The sequence below is a fragment of the Ischnura elegans genome, chromosome 11, assembly GCF_921293095.1.
Source record: "Ischnura elegans chromosome 11, ioIscEleg1.1, whole genome shotgun sequence".
In the NCBI taxonomy this organism is placed as follows: domain Eukaryota; kingdom Metazoa; phylum Arthropoda; class Insecta; order Odonata; family Coenagrionidae; genus Ischnura; species Ischnura elegans.
Window position 1 is genome coordinate 39,538,983 of NC_060256.1, and position 16,216 is coordinate 39,555,198.

At 39.6% G+C, this 16,216-nt stretch overlaps 1 protein-coding gene across 1 annotated transcript in view; it reads right to left on the reverse strand.

Annotated features, from left to right (window-relative positions):
* LOC124168175 overlaps nt 1-16,216 on the reverse strand; it is a 100,888-nt gene that overhangs the window by 14,216 nt on the left and 70,456 nt on the right. Inside the window, exons 2-4 of the mRNA XM_046546299.1 lie at nt 14,201-14,581; nt 6,949-7,196; nt 5,355-5,471 (exon numbers count right to left, since the gene is read on the reverse strand). Of these exons, the coding sequence (XP_046402255.1) occupies nt 5,355-5,471; nt 6,949-7,196; nt 14,201-14,529 (694 nt within the window). The 5' untranslated portion in view covers nt 14,530-14,581. The remainder of the gene's footprint in view (nt 1-5,354; nt 5,472-6,948; nt 7,197-14,200; nt 14,582-16,216) is intronic.

The following is a 16,216-nucleotide window of genomic DNA, read 5'->3' on the forward strand; positions in this document are numbered from 1 at the left end:
AGTGTTTAACATTTATTTCTCTATTTCTCACGATTTTAGTGTCCTTGTTTTCTCGTCTTTTCCGCCCGATTATTTTTTAAACATAATTAAATGTAATTCCCGATTTTTTAAAATATCAGTTTCATCCGAATTTTGTCCGCTCTAACCGTGAATAATGTAAGAAAACAGCTCTGGATGAAAAATAGCACGGATATAATTTGAAGTTGAGAAGTGAACTCCGGAAAATATATCGATGCGGCCAAGAAGCAACTCGACTAAATTTCAATACCTTCTTCGCGGCAGTTCGCAGATAGTTCGATAGAAGCTCGCTGGCGGCGGGGTAACGTCCTCGCCTGTCAATCAAGAGGTCGCGGGTTTGAGACCCGCCTGGGTAAACTTCCCCTGTCCAGGGCATAGTTGTTCCTCTACGTTTAATTGCTAAATTTGTTGAATACCCCGATATAAAATGGCCTATATGAGCTGTATTCGGTGGTTTGAGAATAAAATAAAAATAAAATGAATATACGTCGAGTACGCATCAATCCAATAAACGCCTAAAAATTGATAAGCTAATTTTTAGTTAAAAGCTGGATTTAAATTCATTGCTTACTTAAAGTGGCATTGACCCTCGAGCTGAACTCCCCCAGAAATGTCACCCCTTCCCAAAACATTTTTCTGGCTGCTGAGAAACCGCAAACTTGAAGATATCCATCTGTATGTTCCGAAATGATTCGATACATTTTCAACATGCTTCAATCGCTGAAAAATATCCGAACAATTCCAATTCTTTATTTTAAAAATAACGACTATTTTTTAATCGATCTCAGCAACTCTACAACGTGAGCCAAGAGCGTTTAGAATGTATGTACGTGGCTTCCGCGCCGTGAGTTTGTCATATAGCTGGCGACAATTTACTTTGCCATTGACCTCTCGGAGCGAACGGACAATTGATATGCTGGTGGCGACAGCAGCAGAGCATTCGGGAGGCTGGTTGGAACAAAGGGACAGCACCCTTCTGGCTCGAGTTAGTATTTTCGTAACCATACACGCCCAATCCGAGTTGGAAAATGTGATAAAGATTCCTTCCCATAACACGAAGGACTACAAACCTAACATGAAGAAAGGTATAGTTTGAGGAATTCAAAGAGAAGTACTTCATTTTGACACAATTGGAAAACACGATTTCACTGCTTTGAGGCTCATTTATTCTGGTTACCCAGCCAATCTAAACAGAAAAATACATGCATAGTTCCCGGATTTTCAGTGAAATTTGACAAAATTCCTGTTTAATCTCACGTGATTACTGCGATGGATAAGAATTTTTAAACGCCTAAAATTACTTGAATACTTTTAAATAGTATTATATTTTTGTATTTCCAAGGACGAGGAATATGTTAGCCAACACATTATAGTGAAAATTTATCCAATGCAAGCTAAGTAGCTGCTTCGACTTCATAAGTAGATACTGACGTCACCTGGAATACTATCGTGGAATACTTCGTGTTTCTGAATCTTACTTGAGTCAAGAGTCCAATACATTTCGATTCTTTGTCTTCGTAAAATGTTCTCGGGATCGCCACCGGGTCTGGAACTGCATAACTGCCGACGTTTCGATGTCCGACTGAAAGCCCTGAGGGCGAAGGTCGAGTCGGACATCGAAATGTCGTCAGTTATGCAGTTCCTGACCCGGTGGCGATCCCGAGAACATTTTACGAAGTCTATTCGATGGGAAAGCAATAAATATTTCTCCTGTTATCTTGTCGGACATTTCAGGTTTCGATTCGGCTGTAAAAATTCTACTCAGCTACAGCACTTAAAATTAAGACAAACACATTATAGGCGAGAAAATGGGAGTTTGACTGGCACAAAATTATGTGAAATGAATTAAAAAACAAAATATTCCAGGTTGGAGCAAAATATCATGAATGATTCATGCATTTGTTTTAATTCCGTTAATATTCTTAAGTTTATGTAGTTTAATTAAAACATTACATTTTCAATGTAAAAATAAAAGATTCCTTTTCATAAATATTTGAAAGTATAAATACTATAATTACAGCTTCAATGTAATGCTTTAAACTTAAGCTATTCAAACATAATAAAATTAAAATAATTATTAAAATAATCAGAAAAGATAACAAATAAATCTTAACTAAATTCAATTGAAAAAGTTGAATTATAATTGAATAATTGAATTTCAGGGATTAAAAATTCACGCACAATATTATTTTTTATTTACTATGCTTATTAACCTGTTTATTAACATTGAGAGCGCAGTATCTGATGATAATCAAAACTATTATAATGAGGAATCAGATTTTAATTCAAGACAAATACCTTACGTAGTATATGCTATGAAAAATGTTTCCCCATCCGAAGAGATTAAAAAGCAAACTAAATAATTCAGTCCTTATAAATGTCCGAGTGGAAACTTGATCGCGTCATTTCAGGCGACCGCAGCGTCATTTTCAAGCAATCCTGGCGTTTTTAATTCCGCTACGACATCCATTTGGAAACAATTAAAATGGTAGTCCAGCGACAAACCTAGGCAAGTACCTTACAATGAGGGTGGTGGATACTTATAGGGTTCTTGAGCCTAGGTTTTATTCGTATCTTGATTATGAAGGTATGAAGAACGCTCTATCAGTTTTCTTGTCATATGCACCTTGAAATTTTTTTTGCTGTCGTTATTCGATGAGGAATAATTACGTAAGTACATTCTGAAATTTTCACAAAAATGACACTTAGTAACCTGGATCAGCCTCCTCAACTATGTTCTACAAAGTGTCCCCAAATTAAGGTAAGTAACTCTGTATTGAAGACTTCAAACATATCAGTCTCTATTTTTGCGAAGTCTTATCGCGATTTACTCCGCGTAAAATAATAATTTATCACCGGCGTTTCTAAGGACGACTCGTCCATCATCTCCAGGGTGAGTGAATTAGTTTGAGTTATCATGTATGATAGGTGGCAAAGAATGATCGCAGGCTATCCCGGCGTTTAGTATCGTGGAAGGTTATTTGAGATTTCCACCGGGTCTGGTTCTCGATTACGGCCGACGTTTCGATGCACGAGTCTTCCATCGATATTAGGGTATGATGTTTACCCTAATGATAATGGAAGACTCGTGCATCTTAACGTCGGCCGTGATTGAGAACCCGACCCGATGGAAATCCCGAGTACTCTTCCACGACGATTGACGCCACTATGTGGTGGAAATTTTTATTGCTAATTATATTAGGCATTGAAAATAGGGTAGTTTCCTTCATAAAAAAACGAAAGGCATTGATTGCGATTCGTTACCCACCATTAGGGTTTTCATAATATACAAATTATTTGGTTTTAGAAATACCGGTTTAGACAAATGACAATGGTCGATTTTATCCTCATTTGAAAAAGGCCAGATTGGCGCCCATGCGATGCCACTCCACGTGACGTCTCAGGGACTTAGTTTCTATACGAGTAGATAGGAGTTTTACATCGTCTGAGATTACCAATGCATGTATGAGGCACAGAGCTCAGGGAATCATGTCTTAGTGATCACCTATTAAAACTGCCTATGGTCGGAAAGTTTCTTTCGTTTGATAAGGTATTAATAATCCTTATTTAAGCCAACCACTACCTGCTAGCAGGGTACTCTGCTACCTGCTAGCATCCTGCATCGTATCAGCGCTCAAAGCCTCGACCAAAGGTCACCTCACTTGCGGCAGCTGGAACCAGAACGACGTCACCCGGTCTTTTCCCAGCATTCATACTTAGCCGTCGCGTTTTCGCGCGCTTGAAAATTTCCACTTGTAATTTAATCGCGAAAAATAGATATCGTCATTTAAAAATCTAAAAGCGTGAAATACGTACTCCAGGAGTAATAATATTTCGATTTAGGCAATAAAAAATAATAGGAAACCACCCTATTATTACCGCAAAATTTACTTCCGCATGATGCGCATTGTTACCACTAACATTTTCAAGTGCAATTTTGACAATGATAATTAAATAGAAGGATAAAAGAAACAGAAACAGGCGAGATAGAGTGGAATGACATCCTATTGGTATTGAAAGAACAGAGAGATGGCACATTTTCACAGGTTTATTACTACATACAGCTCCGGAACCAAAAATCCTCATTTTACTTGATAATGACTTGGCGGTCGAAACGCGTCGTACTTTTAGTATTAAACCTGTGGAAATGTGCCATCTCTATGATCTTTCAATTCTGAATAATAGGAGTTGAAGAGATCAGTGGCGCAGCGAGTGGGTGGATTTGGGGGATAAACCCGCCCCCCCTGAGCTCGGAGAAACTTTTAAGTTTAATCCATTTTACTTAATGGATTAGTATTACTTATAGAATAGAGTCAGGATTAATCAAATATCCCTCAGAAAGCCGTAAAACTCGCCATTTTTGAACCATTAATCTTAAAAGTTTTCTGTAGGGCCCCACATGGTGAGCCACCATTATTCGGCGGAATAGGAGTCAGATGGCGCAAATAGAATATACTACATAACTATATAACAAAATACTATATAACACGCAGACCGCCCCGGGAGGGGGTTTCAAAAATAGCGCGGAATTTCTTTCCTGGGGAAATTATCCTTAAAAAGGCAGCGATTACTTCCTAAAGAAAAAGATAAGACCAACATTATGCAAAAACCAAACTCTAATCTTACTATGTGGAAAAGCCAAAGTTGTTATTCCGTCAACTCCTAAGATAAAGGATTTCCAACAAGTCACTCCCGCTATTACTACTTATAGAAACCTGAATACCTATATTATAGCGAGTACGAAATACGTAAAAATGATGCGGAAATAATTTTTGCATAAATATTGTAAAATGCCCGATTTAGTCATTAATTTCAGTTTATTAAAGCCGTAGAGATGTTTAATTAACTCGATTAAATCATATCAATTAATTTGAGGTATAGTATGGTATTTGAGGAGGCGACCGACAGCTGAGTTAATTTGCGCCGTGAGGGAAGGGTATGGAAGAAAAGGTGGAGAGAAACCCGGCGTCGGCGTTAGCCTGTTCTTAACGAAAGGCACCAAGGGGACCACAGCTTAACGTCCCATCCGACGGACGGAATGTTGCGCTTGAAGTGTCATTCACACATCATTCAAGCAGGGATCGGGCAATCTCATATTCTCTGCCATTGCCGGGATTCGAACCCGGGCCCACGGGGTTGGTTTTAACATCTAGAGATTTGACTTAATATCTACAACTCACATCTTTAACTTAAAATCAAGAAGATATAACATAAGATCTACAAATAAAGATTCTATTTAACTAAAAGTTTAACTTCAATCTACAACATACACGAAATTCCGAAAAGATATCCCCAAAATAAATCGCCGGGAGAGGGTTACATCATATTTTACATACCAGTCTCTACATTGACGCTGTAAAGGCCAAGGTAGGCGTCGGTGACGTAGAGGAGTCCATCGGTATGGAATCGCATTCCCATTGGCCGACCACATTTCAGTCCTTCGGAGATATCATCTATGAAAAAAATTGAAAACTATTTAGAGTCCATCGATGAACTCAATGAAATAGCTGGTAGAATTTTGTGGCTAATATAACAGCCGAACCAAAGAATGATGAATGGATCGACGGTTTTATTTCGCGTCGCCATAGTATAGTTAACATCTCGTATAACAAATAGTTTCCTTCGTTTAAAAATATATTTTTATTGACATAATACATACGTAATTTCTCTGGTTCGTAATAAATCAAGTTACGCCAAGTTAAGTTTCTGAGAAGGGGGCTTGAGTTGGAAAAAATATCGTAAGCTTCACGGCCAACTAGGTGAATGAATCATTCTCGGGTTACTCGCCGGGACTAATTGTCCATTAGGGTGGGCCGAAAAAGTTTTTTTTTCCGGATACGATTTGCTCTGTGCGGGAAAGTTGTGAAATGATATCAGGATTCTACGCAAAAAATTTTTTGATAACGGATAATATTAACCACTGCCGCCCGAGCTCTAAAATTAATAATTTTGCGAAAAATCAGACTGATTTCAGAATCAAACGGTTATGAAGACTGATTTTACGAAAACATGGGATAATTAATAATATTAAAAAAATGTAAACATGTTTATAGTTTACAACAGTGAACTTTGAAGTTTTTTTTACAAAATCTATGGCTCCAACATAACCTATGAATAGTCAACAAAATTTTAGAATAGACCAACCGCACAACACAATGCATTTTTGTCTACGATGCATTTCGTTTCAAAAATTTCATTTTTTAGTAAATAAGTCATCATGTGATGGTAAATAATCCCACAAACAGTATAATACTTAAGGTAAATTATTTGAAATTAACATCAATCATAATGACGAATAGCGTACCTGTGGAGCTATTTTCACCAATAAATTCAGCCAAGGCTGAGAAAGAGCAGAACCTGAAAACTAAGCATTTCATAAGCTGTGTTCTCTGCTAGTATCGTGAAGAAACTACCCAGAACTCACCACGAGGAGGTGGCTAACATTGAGTAATTGATGTGCTTACACAAACGTCATTTGGAAGGGCGGTTGGTGTGGCAGAGGTGGTTAATATTATTAATTATCCCATGTTTTCATATAATTAGTCTTCATAACAGTTTGATTCTGACACCAGCCTGATTTTTCGCAAAATTTTAAACTTTAGAGCTCGGGCGGCAGTGCTTAATATTATCCGATTTAAAATAAAAATTGTGCGCGGGATCCTGATATCATTCCGCAACTTTCCCGCATAGGGCAAATTTGATCCGGAAAAAAAACCTTTTTTCAGTCCACCCTATTGTCCATGGCCGACGTTTGTATACTCGACTAGAGCATCGTAACATCAGCATGTTGGAATGACCGTGTGATTCAAAAAAAGATGGATCGTGGAGCGATCACTCTATTGGTGGTTGAAAACCTATCAATGAAACTCTGAAGGACGGCAAAAAATGATGGTGTGATTCAGGCTTTATATTCGTGACCATCACACTCACCGCACTGCTCTCCGAACTTGGTCACGTTGGCCAGCTGGAATCCGCCGTTGTGTGGCGTCAGACGGAGGAGTTCACCGCCCAGGATGCCGGTGAATAAGTCCCCACCTCTGCGGGCCAGAGACTCGGGGCCCAACAGCGTGAGGGCATCACTTTCCAGGCCTTCAGCCACTTCTGTCTCCACGGGCTTGGCGCCGCTCAACCAGTCTTTGGGAAGCTGACGTCCGATCAGGGGACGCGGTAGAGTGGCGCTAGAAAAAAAAGAAGAGCGATAAGTGCGCAGTTGTCAGCGGCTTCTTCAGATGAACCGTAGATACACTGCTACAGAGCTGGTGTGTAGTCTTAGGATGGGAGAGTTTACGTAGCAGACGGATAAGACGTACAATATACGGGTTATTAAAAATAATTGAAGGGATGATGAGCCAAGGAGCAAGGAGTACAAGTGATTTTTTTCCTCAACAGAGTTAGGCACAGAAATTGATAGAAGAAATATTTTAAAAACTTGGTAGCCGAGGGATAGGAGTGAGCATCTGTTGTGTGACGACATCGAGTGGAAAATGAAATGGACAATTAAATATCAAATTGATCTCGTTTTTTCTTTGCCTCGTTTCTATACCAAACTCTCTTTGGAAAAAATACCTGTTCCCTTTGTCTTCTCAATATAATACTGGTCCCCGCATCACAATATTTTCATTAGGAGCCTGGACCACTGTTGTAACACGCCTCGTATGAGATCTGGTCGTACGTAGAAGTTTCTGAAGATCTAGCTTTGTTTTCATCAGGCCACTACGTCTCATAATGTGGCCAACTTCGTTGTTCCCTCTTCTCCTTAAGGTTTTAAGAAGACTTTTCTTTCCCCCCACCTCTCTTAGCACTTCCTCATTAGTTACTGGGTTTATACATTTTTTCTTCACCATTCTTCGGAAGCAACATGTTTCGAACGCATCCCCTCTTGATTCCTCTTCACCTGTCAACGTTCCGTCTTTCCATTGTATCTTCTTTAGTTAGCGGGTTAAATAAATTAAATTATAGATTCAATGCTTCTTATTCACGGGGCCCTAAATGAATCATGTATTACCAGATTAACATAAGTACTCCACATTCCAAAATTGTTCCTCATTATGTTTATTTTTGAGCACAACCAATGTACCCATTATGGTAACGATAACACAGGTTTTCATTAATAGCTCCAATTTGTACGAATTTTTGCAGTATCAAAAGTCTTTCTTATGTTTGAATATTATACTACACTGTGAAGTACGCGATTACATAAACTTTAGGAGTTTTCAACACAAGAGAATAAGATTAAATTCCATGGCGCGTAAGATACTCGTGAATAAATTTCCTCACGCAACCCTCTAATGTCCTAAAAATAAAAAGAACATATTTCCGTGTAATAAGCACGATTTCAACACTCATTATTGCATGAATTTCCTGGTGAGCAAGAAAACACGTGTTCAACCCCTGTGTTTTTTCCCAGTCAAAGAGCGTCGACCTTTTTTCAAAGCACGTAACCGAACTTCCATTTTATTGGCTACGACAGATCGCTTGGCGTAATTTTCGCCGGCATTACGTAAGTGACACGAGGCAACGAGGAAGGACCGCTCCTGGAAGTTTGCCACTGGCAACATCTCAAGCCTTCGCCCTCTCAATTGGGACTGTCCCCTGCGACTTCACTCGCGTTGTCGACGACTTTTTACACAGGTTGTGTCCATATACTTTTACGTCAAGCCTCAGATTCCTTACTCACGATGCTTTACAAAACAGCATTATTTTGATATAATTCTCGTCGGATATAAAATTGGAAGATCTTGGCCGCAAAAGATGAGAGGGTAACAAAAGGATACGATCCCGTGCGGAGGATTAAAATCACAAATTCTATAAATGCTATCATACATGAGTAATTATATAACTGATAACTGACTGACCAGGGGAATTTTCAAGATAAATTGTACAAAATAGCGAGTTTTAAGGCTTTCTGAGGGATATTTTATTACTTAAGTCCTTACACTATTCTATAAATAATATCAATACAATTAGGTAAAATGGATGAAATTTAAAAATAATCTCTGAGTTCTGGGGGGGGGGGGGTTTATCCTCCAAACCTCCCCCCTTCACTGCGCCACTGTGACTGACTAACCAATTGGTCACTTGAGTTTCTTTAGCCTATCAATAATTGACCAATGCACAAGAAGTTTTTCTACCTCTTATGAATTTATTAATTTCTCGATTTATGAAATGTGATAAATGTTATGTTTTCTTCACTTGAACAAAGAAAGCATTTCTTAATGATGCAAAAAGAAGACTGACATAATGTTAAGAATTCTTTAATCATATTCTTTGACTTGTAGCGGATAGAATTTTTAAATACATCCCGCTTCCCTTTTCAGGTCGAAGGTGAAATATTAATTTTAAAACCTTTAATAAAAACTCAGCAGGCACCTAAAACAGGCATACACGAATGAGGCATATGGAGAGGTGCATTCCGGTTATTTGGGAAACATCGGAACAGCTACATTTTGCCTCTATCAAGTAGGCCCCAAATTACCCGTAAATCATGCCGTAAATACGCATATATGGGCATTGAATTGTAACGAAGAATAGTCTTTATGGATCGAACTGAACTTTTGGTTTCCTATCCATCAGTTTCACTACAACTAAGAAAAATGCAAAATCATAAACATCTGAGATTCTAATGATAAAGTAACAATTATTCGCGACCTCAGTGATTACACATGTGAGTTTAAAGCTTCTGCAGCGGCAAGGAAGAAGATAAAGGAGGCTGCGTGCCCAGGATGGATTCAGTGGAAAGTGATAATGCAGTAAATCGTTCATAGTGTTAACAATGTCATATCTTCACGCAATGAGTAGTAAAAGACGAAAAATGCGTGGTCCATTTAAGTGGTAACTCTTTCCCAAGTAATCGCAGAAAAATTAAGAGGAATTCCACGATGAGGTCCTGTTGGAGAATTTTCTCAAGTCAGCGGTTACCACGAATACGAAAATTTCATAAGTAACGATAGCAGGACTGGAATATGTTGAAATATAAGAGATGGTTTGATAAGTCCGTGACTTTTTGAAGAAAATATAAATTTTTCCGCAAAAAATTGTTCTATTTCTCTACATAGTCTCCTTTTAGCTCGATATATTTAGTCGCACATTTTTCCAATTTTTTTGTTCTTTCTAATTATTGGCTTTAATCAAGTCCCTCAAAATAGGCATTCGTTTCAGTGATTGCGGCCCAAATCTTTTTCCGTTCAGACATTTCTTCAGATTTGGGAACAGAAAGTAGTAGCAGGGTGCTAAATATGGAGAATTTGATAGATAGGCCTAGCAGTTCGTAGCCTAATTTATGAATTTTCGCCATGTTGATTACACACCTATACATCCGTGCATAGCCTTGATGGAACAGAAGTTTTTTCTTCTTCAAATGTGGTCGTTTTTCCAATACATCTACATCAACTCTGTCCTATAATAGCTCACATTAACATTTGTCTGTGATAGTTTTACCCTTTTCAACGTAATCGATGTAAATGACACCGAGTGCATCCCAAAAAACTGTGACCATGGCCTTGTTGGCCGACAGAACCACCTTAGTCTTCTTTGGTGTACGTTCACCCGCAGAAACCAATGGTCTTGATTTTTCTTTGGTCTCTGATGAGTTGATTTGGATCCATGCTTCGTCCACGGTTACGAAAGGGTGCCAAACCTTGTTCGATTTGCGACTGAACATCGCCAAACGCTCCTTTACAGTGGTCTTACGATTATGCTTAAGCTCGAATATGAGCAATAGCGGCACCCGTCACGAGGATAGCTTTTTCATGTCAAAATATTCATTTAAAAGGGATTCACCCCAGCTTCTGTTATTTCGCGCATTTTCATTCTTTGATCGTTCAGCATTATTTCATGGATTTTGTCGATGATTTATAGCGTGACGACATCTTTCGGGCGTCCTGAACGTTCGACGTACCGATCTAGTGAATTAAAAAAGTGTGGAAAATTACTACGGTTGTTTCAATTATTACTATCTATGGACTTTCACAAAGTCAATTCGTCGACAATGAGTCTATTTCGACGTCACTTGTGCTGGTACGACCACAACGGAATTCAGTAAGCTACTTCTTCACCATTTAAATTGATGGTATAGAATGCCCATAGTGTTTATCGAGTATTTTCTTGGTTTCGACGGCAGTTTTTAGCGCAATAAATTATGTTTAGTTAGCGTGCGAAATTCACTTTTTTCCAATTTCGTCGAAATTCACAAGGTTGTCTGCTTTCAATGGCTGCCAAATGCAACCCTCGTAATTATAAAAATGTCAAATTTCAATTTAAGACCTGTGTTTTTGAAAATAATCATCGCGTACTTGTTTAGAGTAGCTAAGGAAAATTATAATGGTAATGTTGTGAATAGCCAGAACAATACAATTTAAAAATGATAAAAAGAGTATACTGAGATGTGTTTAACTGCAAGTCTCTCATGATGGATTGAATCCTAAGGTTAGAAAAATGGTAATATTTTAAGAGAATCAAATCTATAATATTTACTCCAGCGGATTCCCTCAGTGCTTGAAGGTTGGTTACAGTGGGTTATGACAGAACTCCAGCTGCAATGTTCCATAATGTGTGAATACTCTATACAGTACAGAGAGACATTTCCTTTCCCTGTACATCTTCGGATAGTAAGGACCTTTTTGGTTATCTAAAGGCTTCAAATTGGCTAGAAAGCGAAACTCTTCGATCAGCAGCCAAACCGACTACACCACCAACGACCATCCAATTTCGTTTCCCCAAAATGAGCCGTAACTACATAAATCGAAAATTGACAATCGCTAGCCGAAATTGTTTCGATTGCACTGACGGAAGCATTAGGAAATAACATTTAGAACTATAGGTTACAGCACTAATATTTATGGTCATACATACAACCCAATTTTGTGGACGTAGTTCCGTGAAAACTCGAAAGAATATCGCTAGAAATAAGCACTGTTGAAAAGTTTCCAGCAATCAAATTAAAAAGGAGTTTTAACCGATTTATCAGCATATTCACTTCCGGGATTAAAATAAAGACACTCACTTGTAGCTTTGACAATACATTCCACGCGATGACAGCGAGATTAAAAATGACAGAAGCATAGGCCTACCTGGACGGATGATAAGAAAATCTCCAAATTTGCTCCAATTCCTGGATTGAGAGAAGAGTGAAAAGGAGCAATCATCGAATGCTAAGCCCTAGCCGAATGCCCGCATTATTCCGCAGGACTCGCATTGCTGTATCCACGGAGGAACATCAAAACAGCTACGATAAAATAAGTGGTACTGCTAGTTTTTTTTATAGATATTGAAAATAGAAAAACTACAACCCCGTTAATACACAACTTATTTCATTCATTTAATTTTGTTTCATCATCGTCCTTACGGCACAACACGAGGAAGAAAACTTTTTATAAGGCATAATTACTCCTGAGGTATTACGACGAGTGGATGCCCAATGAAAGAAACGCATCGGTGAATGAATAACTAATTTCAGTGCCTTTTTTCTGAAGAGAGCGAATGATTGAAACGAAATGTAGCACACATAAAAATACTACAGTAGGTATTTGAGCTAACAAGGGGAATACACAACCTTCGCATCGCCGATCGAGCTCAAATTTTGCGATTCGGTAGTTTATGGGTACAAATGTAATATGCCGAAGCGAGACGACGCACTTCTCGTAAAATTCCGAGAAAAAAGCAATTAAAAATCGTAAAAAATGAAGGTACGCTATATAAACTGTTTTGAACACCCATGTTAAACAATTGGGTGACCGTCCAGTAGATACGGTGTCCGACTCGATTACACTAGCTGTGCAGTACACCGTCCGTCGGATGGGACGTTAAGCCGTGGTCCCCTTGGCGTCTTTCGTTAAGAGCAGGCTAATGCCGACGCCGGGATTCTATCCACCCTTCATCCTCAGTTCCTAATCCCAAGCTGACCCATTACTGATTTAAATATTTAAAAAAACTCTTTTAAAAATATATCCCATAGTAGTAACGAAGATAAGAAAACGAACTTTAAAAATTTAAACAATAAAATTCTTAAAAATTAACACAAAAAAAGTTCCCTGAGCGAGCATCGATCACGTTACCTTCACCTCCACAGTCGGACACCGTATCTACTGGGCGGTCACCCAATTGTTTAACATGGGCGTTCAAAACAGTTTATATAGCGTACCTTCATTTTTTACGATTTTTAATTGCTTTTTTCTCGGAATTTTACGAGAAGTGCGTCGTCTCGCTTCGGCATATTACATTTGTACCCATAAACTACCGAATCGCAAAATTTGAGCTCGATCGGCGATGCGAAGGTCGTGCATTCCCTTGTAAGTTAAAGGCAGAGGTGACAACAATGTAGACAATCAATTTTATGAAACCATCGAACTTAAGTTCTGTTCCTGGAACTCTTTGACCTCACAATTTGCCGAGTAAGTTACTCAACAGGAGTGCAAGAGTTCATTTAGCGATGCCTTCATAAAAGAAATTTTCAAGCATCCTTCCAGGGAGTTAGAATATGAAGCTGAATCGCAGATTCTATGAAATGATGACTTAATGGAATGCATTGCCGAAGCTTCTTGTCACCTAAGAAATTTAGCTCCTTTATCCTCCGCAAAGTGAGAAAAAGATCAGCGAATCTCAACGAGTTTCGCAACTTTTCTCAAACGTTTCCTCAACCGTTGAATATAAATTCACACGGCATCAGGAGGTGGATAATGCTTCTTGGATTATCAGAATAATGATCCATCCTCCATAAGATTCCTTTCTTAGAAGAAAAAATAAGAAAAATTACACAGGGATGAAATTCATCATAATTATGGATAACAAAATCACGCGTTTAAAAGGGGTCGAGAGGACAAATAGGAAACTGTAAACAATTTTTAGCAGTACCTATTATGTTTTTCTATAATCTATCGATACATGGACCAAGAGAATTTGCATATTTATATGCAAAAAAAGTTAACCTTTTGTAATCACCCATGGATTTATTGGCAGACCATCTCTGCCGACGTTTCGATGGCCGTGTCATCCATCGTCATCACGGCTATGAGGAAATCAAGCCCTGATGATGATGGACAACACGGCCATCGAAACGTCGGTAGAGATGGAGAGCCTCAACCGGTGGGAAAACCAAAACAACTTCAGCATAATCATACGTCGGGAAAGCCTGGAATCTTTCTTCAAATACCTTTCTTGTTGCCAACCTTGACTGCCAGATACTCACTTGTACTCGGGGAAGGAGACGTAGGGAGGCAGGCAGGGCAGGAATATGAGCAGGAGACAGCCGGCGAAACAGAGCACGAGCAGGACCGAGAGGCAGATGATGGCGGCCCGCCGCTTGGGGCCCCCGCAGCTCCCCTCCTCTCCCTTGCCGTTGGCCCCGTGTCCGCCCTTGGGGCCCTTCCGCGAGGGACCAGGACTGGGCATCGCGATCGACGCCGGCGCTGGGGTCACCGGAGGTACAGGGGTCATGCTCTCCTGCTCCGCCTGCTGGGGTTCCGTCTGTGCCGGCGACTCGGCGCCATGTTGCTGCTGCTGTGTACCGGGACACATCACGGCTCCCTTGCCGTGATGATTTGTCACGTCGTTATCCGTCGTGCGAGAACTGCGGATAGAGAATCAAAGCAATTCAATGAACCAACTGTGATCAATTCCAATAACGATAAATTTTGTGGAATGTAATTTATCATCTTATCATTTCAAAGAGAAAAGTTACCCACAAGCCGGAGGCATGAATGGGATGAGCTCTAGCTTCACTTAGCCAAACAAAGAACTTATGTCGCTGAGTGATCCCTTAATGAACATTCAGCCGAAATTCCTTAAAACTGTAGGTTTGAAGATTTTCGCGGTGTTGATTAGATGATTTCTGCATTTTCTTTGAGTTCTCACCGCGTCCGTTCGCTTTTGTTGACAACAGTTTCGCTGACATGGCAGTTCGCGTCTTCACGTCGAAGGTAATGAAACACCGCAAAATTGCCGCCTTAAAGAGACCTCTTAATCCCGCTGCTACTCTCTCATTGGTCGGTGTCGTCCCTCTCTCATTGTTCGGTGGTAGGAGAACCCTTTTCCATGCATTATGAAGGGGGTAGCTTTGATCTCTGTTGAAGTTTACCGGCGTTTTCAATATCTAAATAACTTATTTTTAAGCATACCGGGACTAGCCACTGTGATAATTTTACGGAAGTCACCCGCAACGCACAAATTGTGCGAAAAATCCACAGATAAAAAATATTATTCGCATTGACCGGGATTCGAACCCGGATCCCTCGATTTCCGGCCGAGTGCTTTAACCAGTTCATGCAATTTGTGCATTGCGGGTGACTCCCGTATAGTTATCACCATGGCTAGTCCTGGTATACTTAAATTCGTCTAGAGCGAACACCACCTCGTGTTCGAAGTTCGGGCTTAGCTCTCCGGCTGTGGCGCCGTGCGTATGATTTTGACTGCTAGTCGCATAACATGCTCAGCAGACCATACCACCTTGTCCGGTATGGTCCACAAATTTCCACAAAGAATAAAGCATTTCTAGGTAGATTGATTGGCTAAAGCACTCGGCAGGAAATCAAGGGATCCGGGTTCGAATCGCGGTAAAGTCGAATGATTTTTTCTCCGTGGATTTTTCGTACAATTTAGCTTGCTCCTCTGATCTGGCTAGGATAGTGTTTGTTCTCCTTCGCTACTATTTTGGCGTCTTCAGAGAGTATGCCATGTCAATTTTCGTTCCATCCATGCTCGGATATGATCGACAGTGGGTGCTGCTTTTTCTTAGTAGCCCTTCGCTTCCTGCATTCGGAGTTTCATCAATCTGGAAGTCTCACCGATGCACTCTCTCGCACACGAGCAAGGCACTGGATAAACTCCTTCGTAAAAGTCCAAAGGGATTTTTTCCTTTGTTTAGGGTAGTGTGCCTGCTATTTTGTGACAGAGTAGAAACGTATTAAGGCGTCGTACGATGTCAATGAAACTGTTGTCAACAAAATCCACCGTACGCTGTGAGAACCCGAAGAAAATGTCATTCCTTAAAGCTTTTACCATAGAGTACCCCAGACTTTAGTACTGAAGTTATTTAAAATATGAAAACACAAATTTAAGGAACCCGTACATAATTCCTCAGAAATATCTGTATAAATTCCTTAACTAAAATTTATAGCTGCATCGTATTTAAAATTAAGTTCTAAAATAGGAAAAATATTTTCGGAAACTTAAAAGCGTTATTAAAGATTGAGAAGACATGAAATTC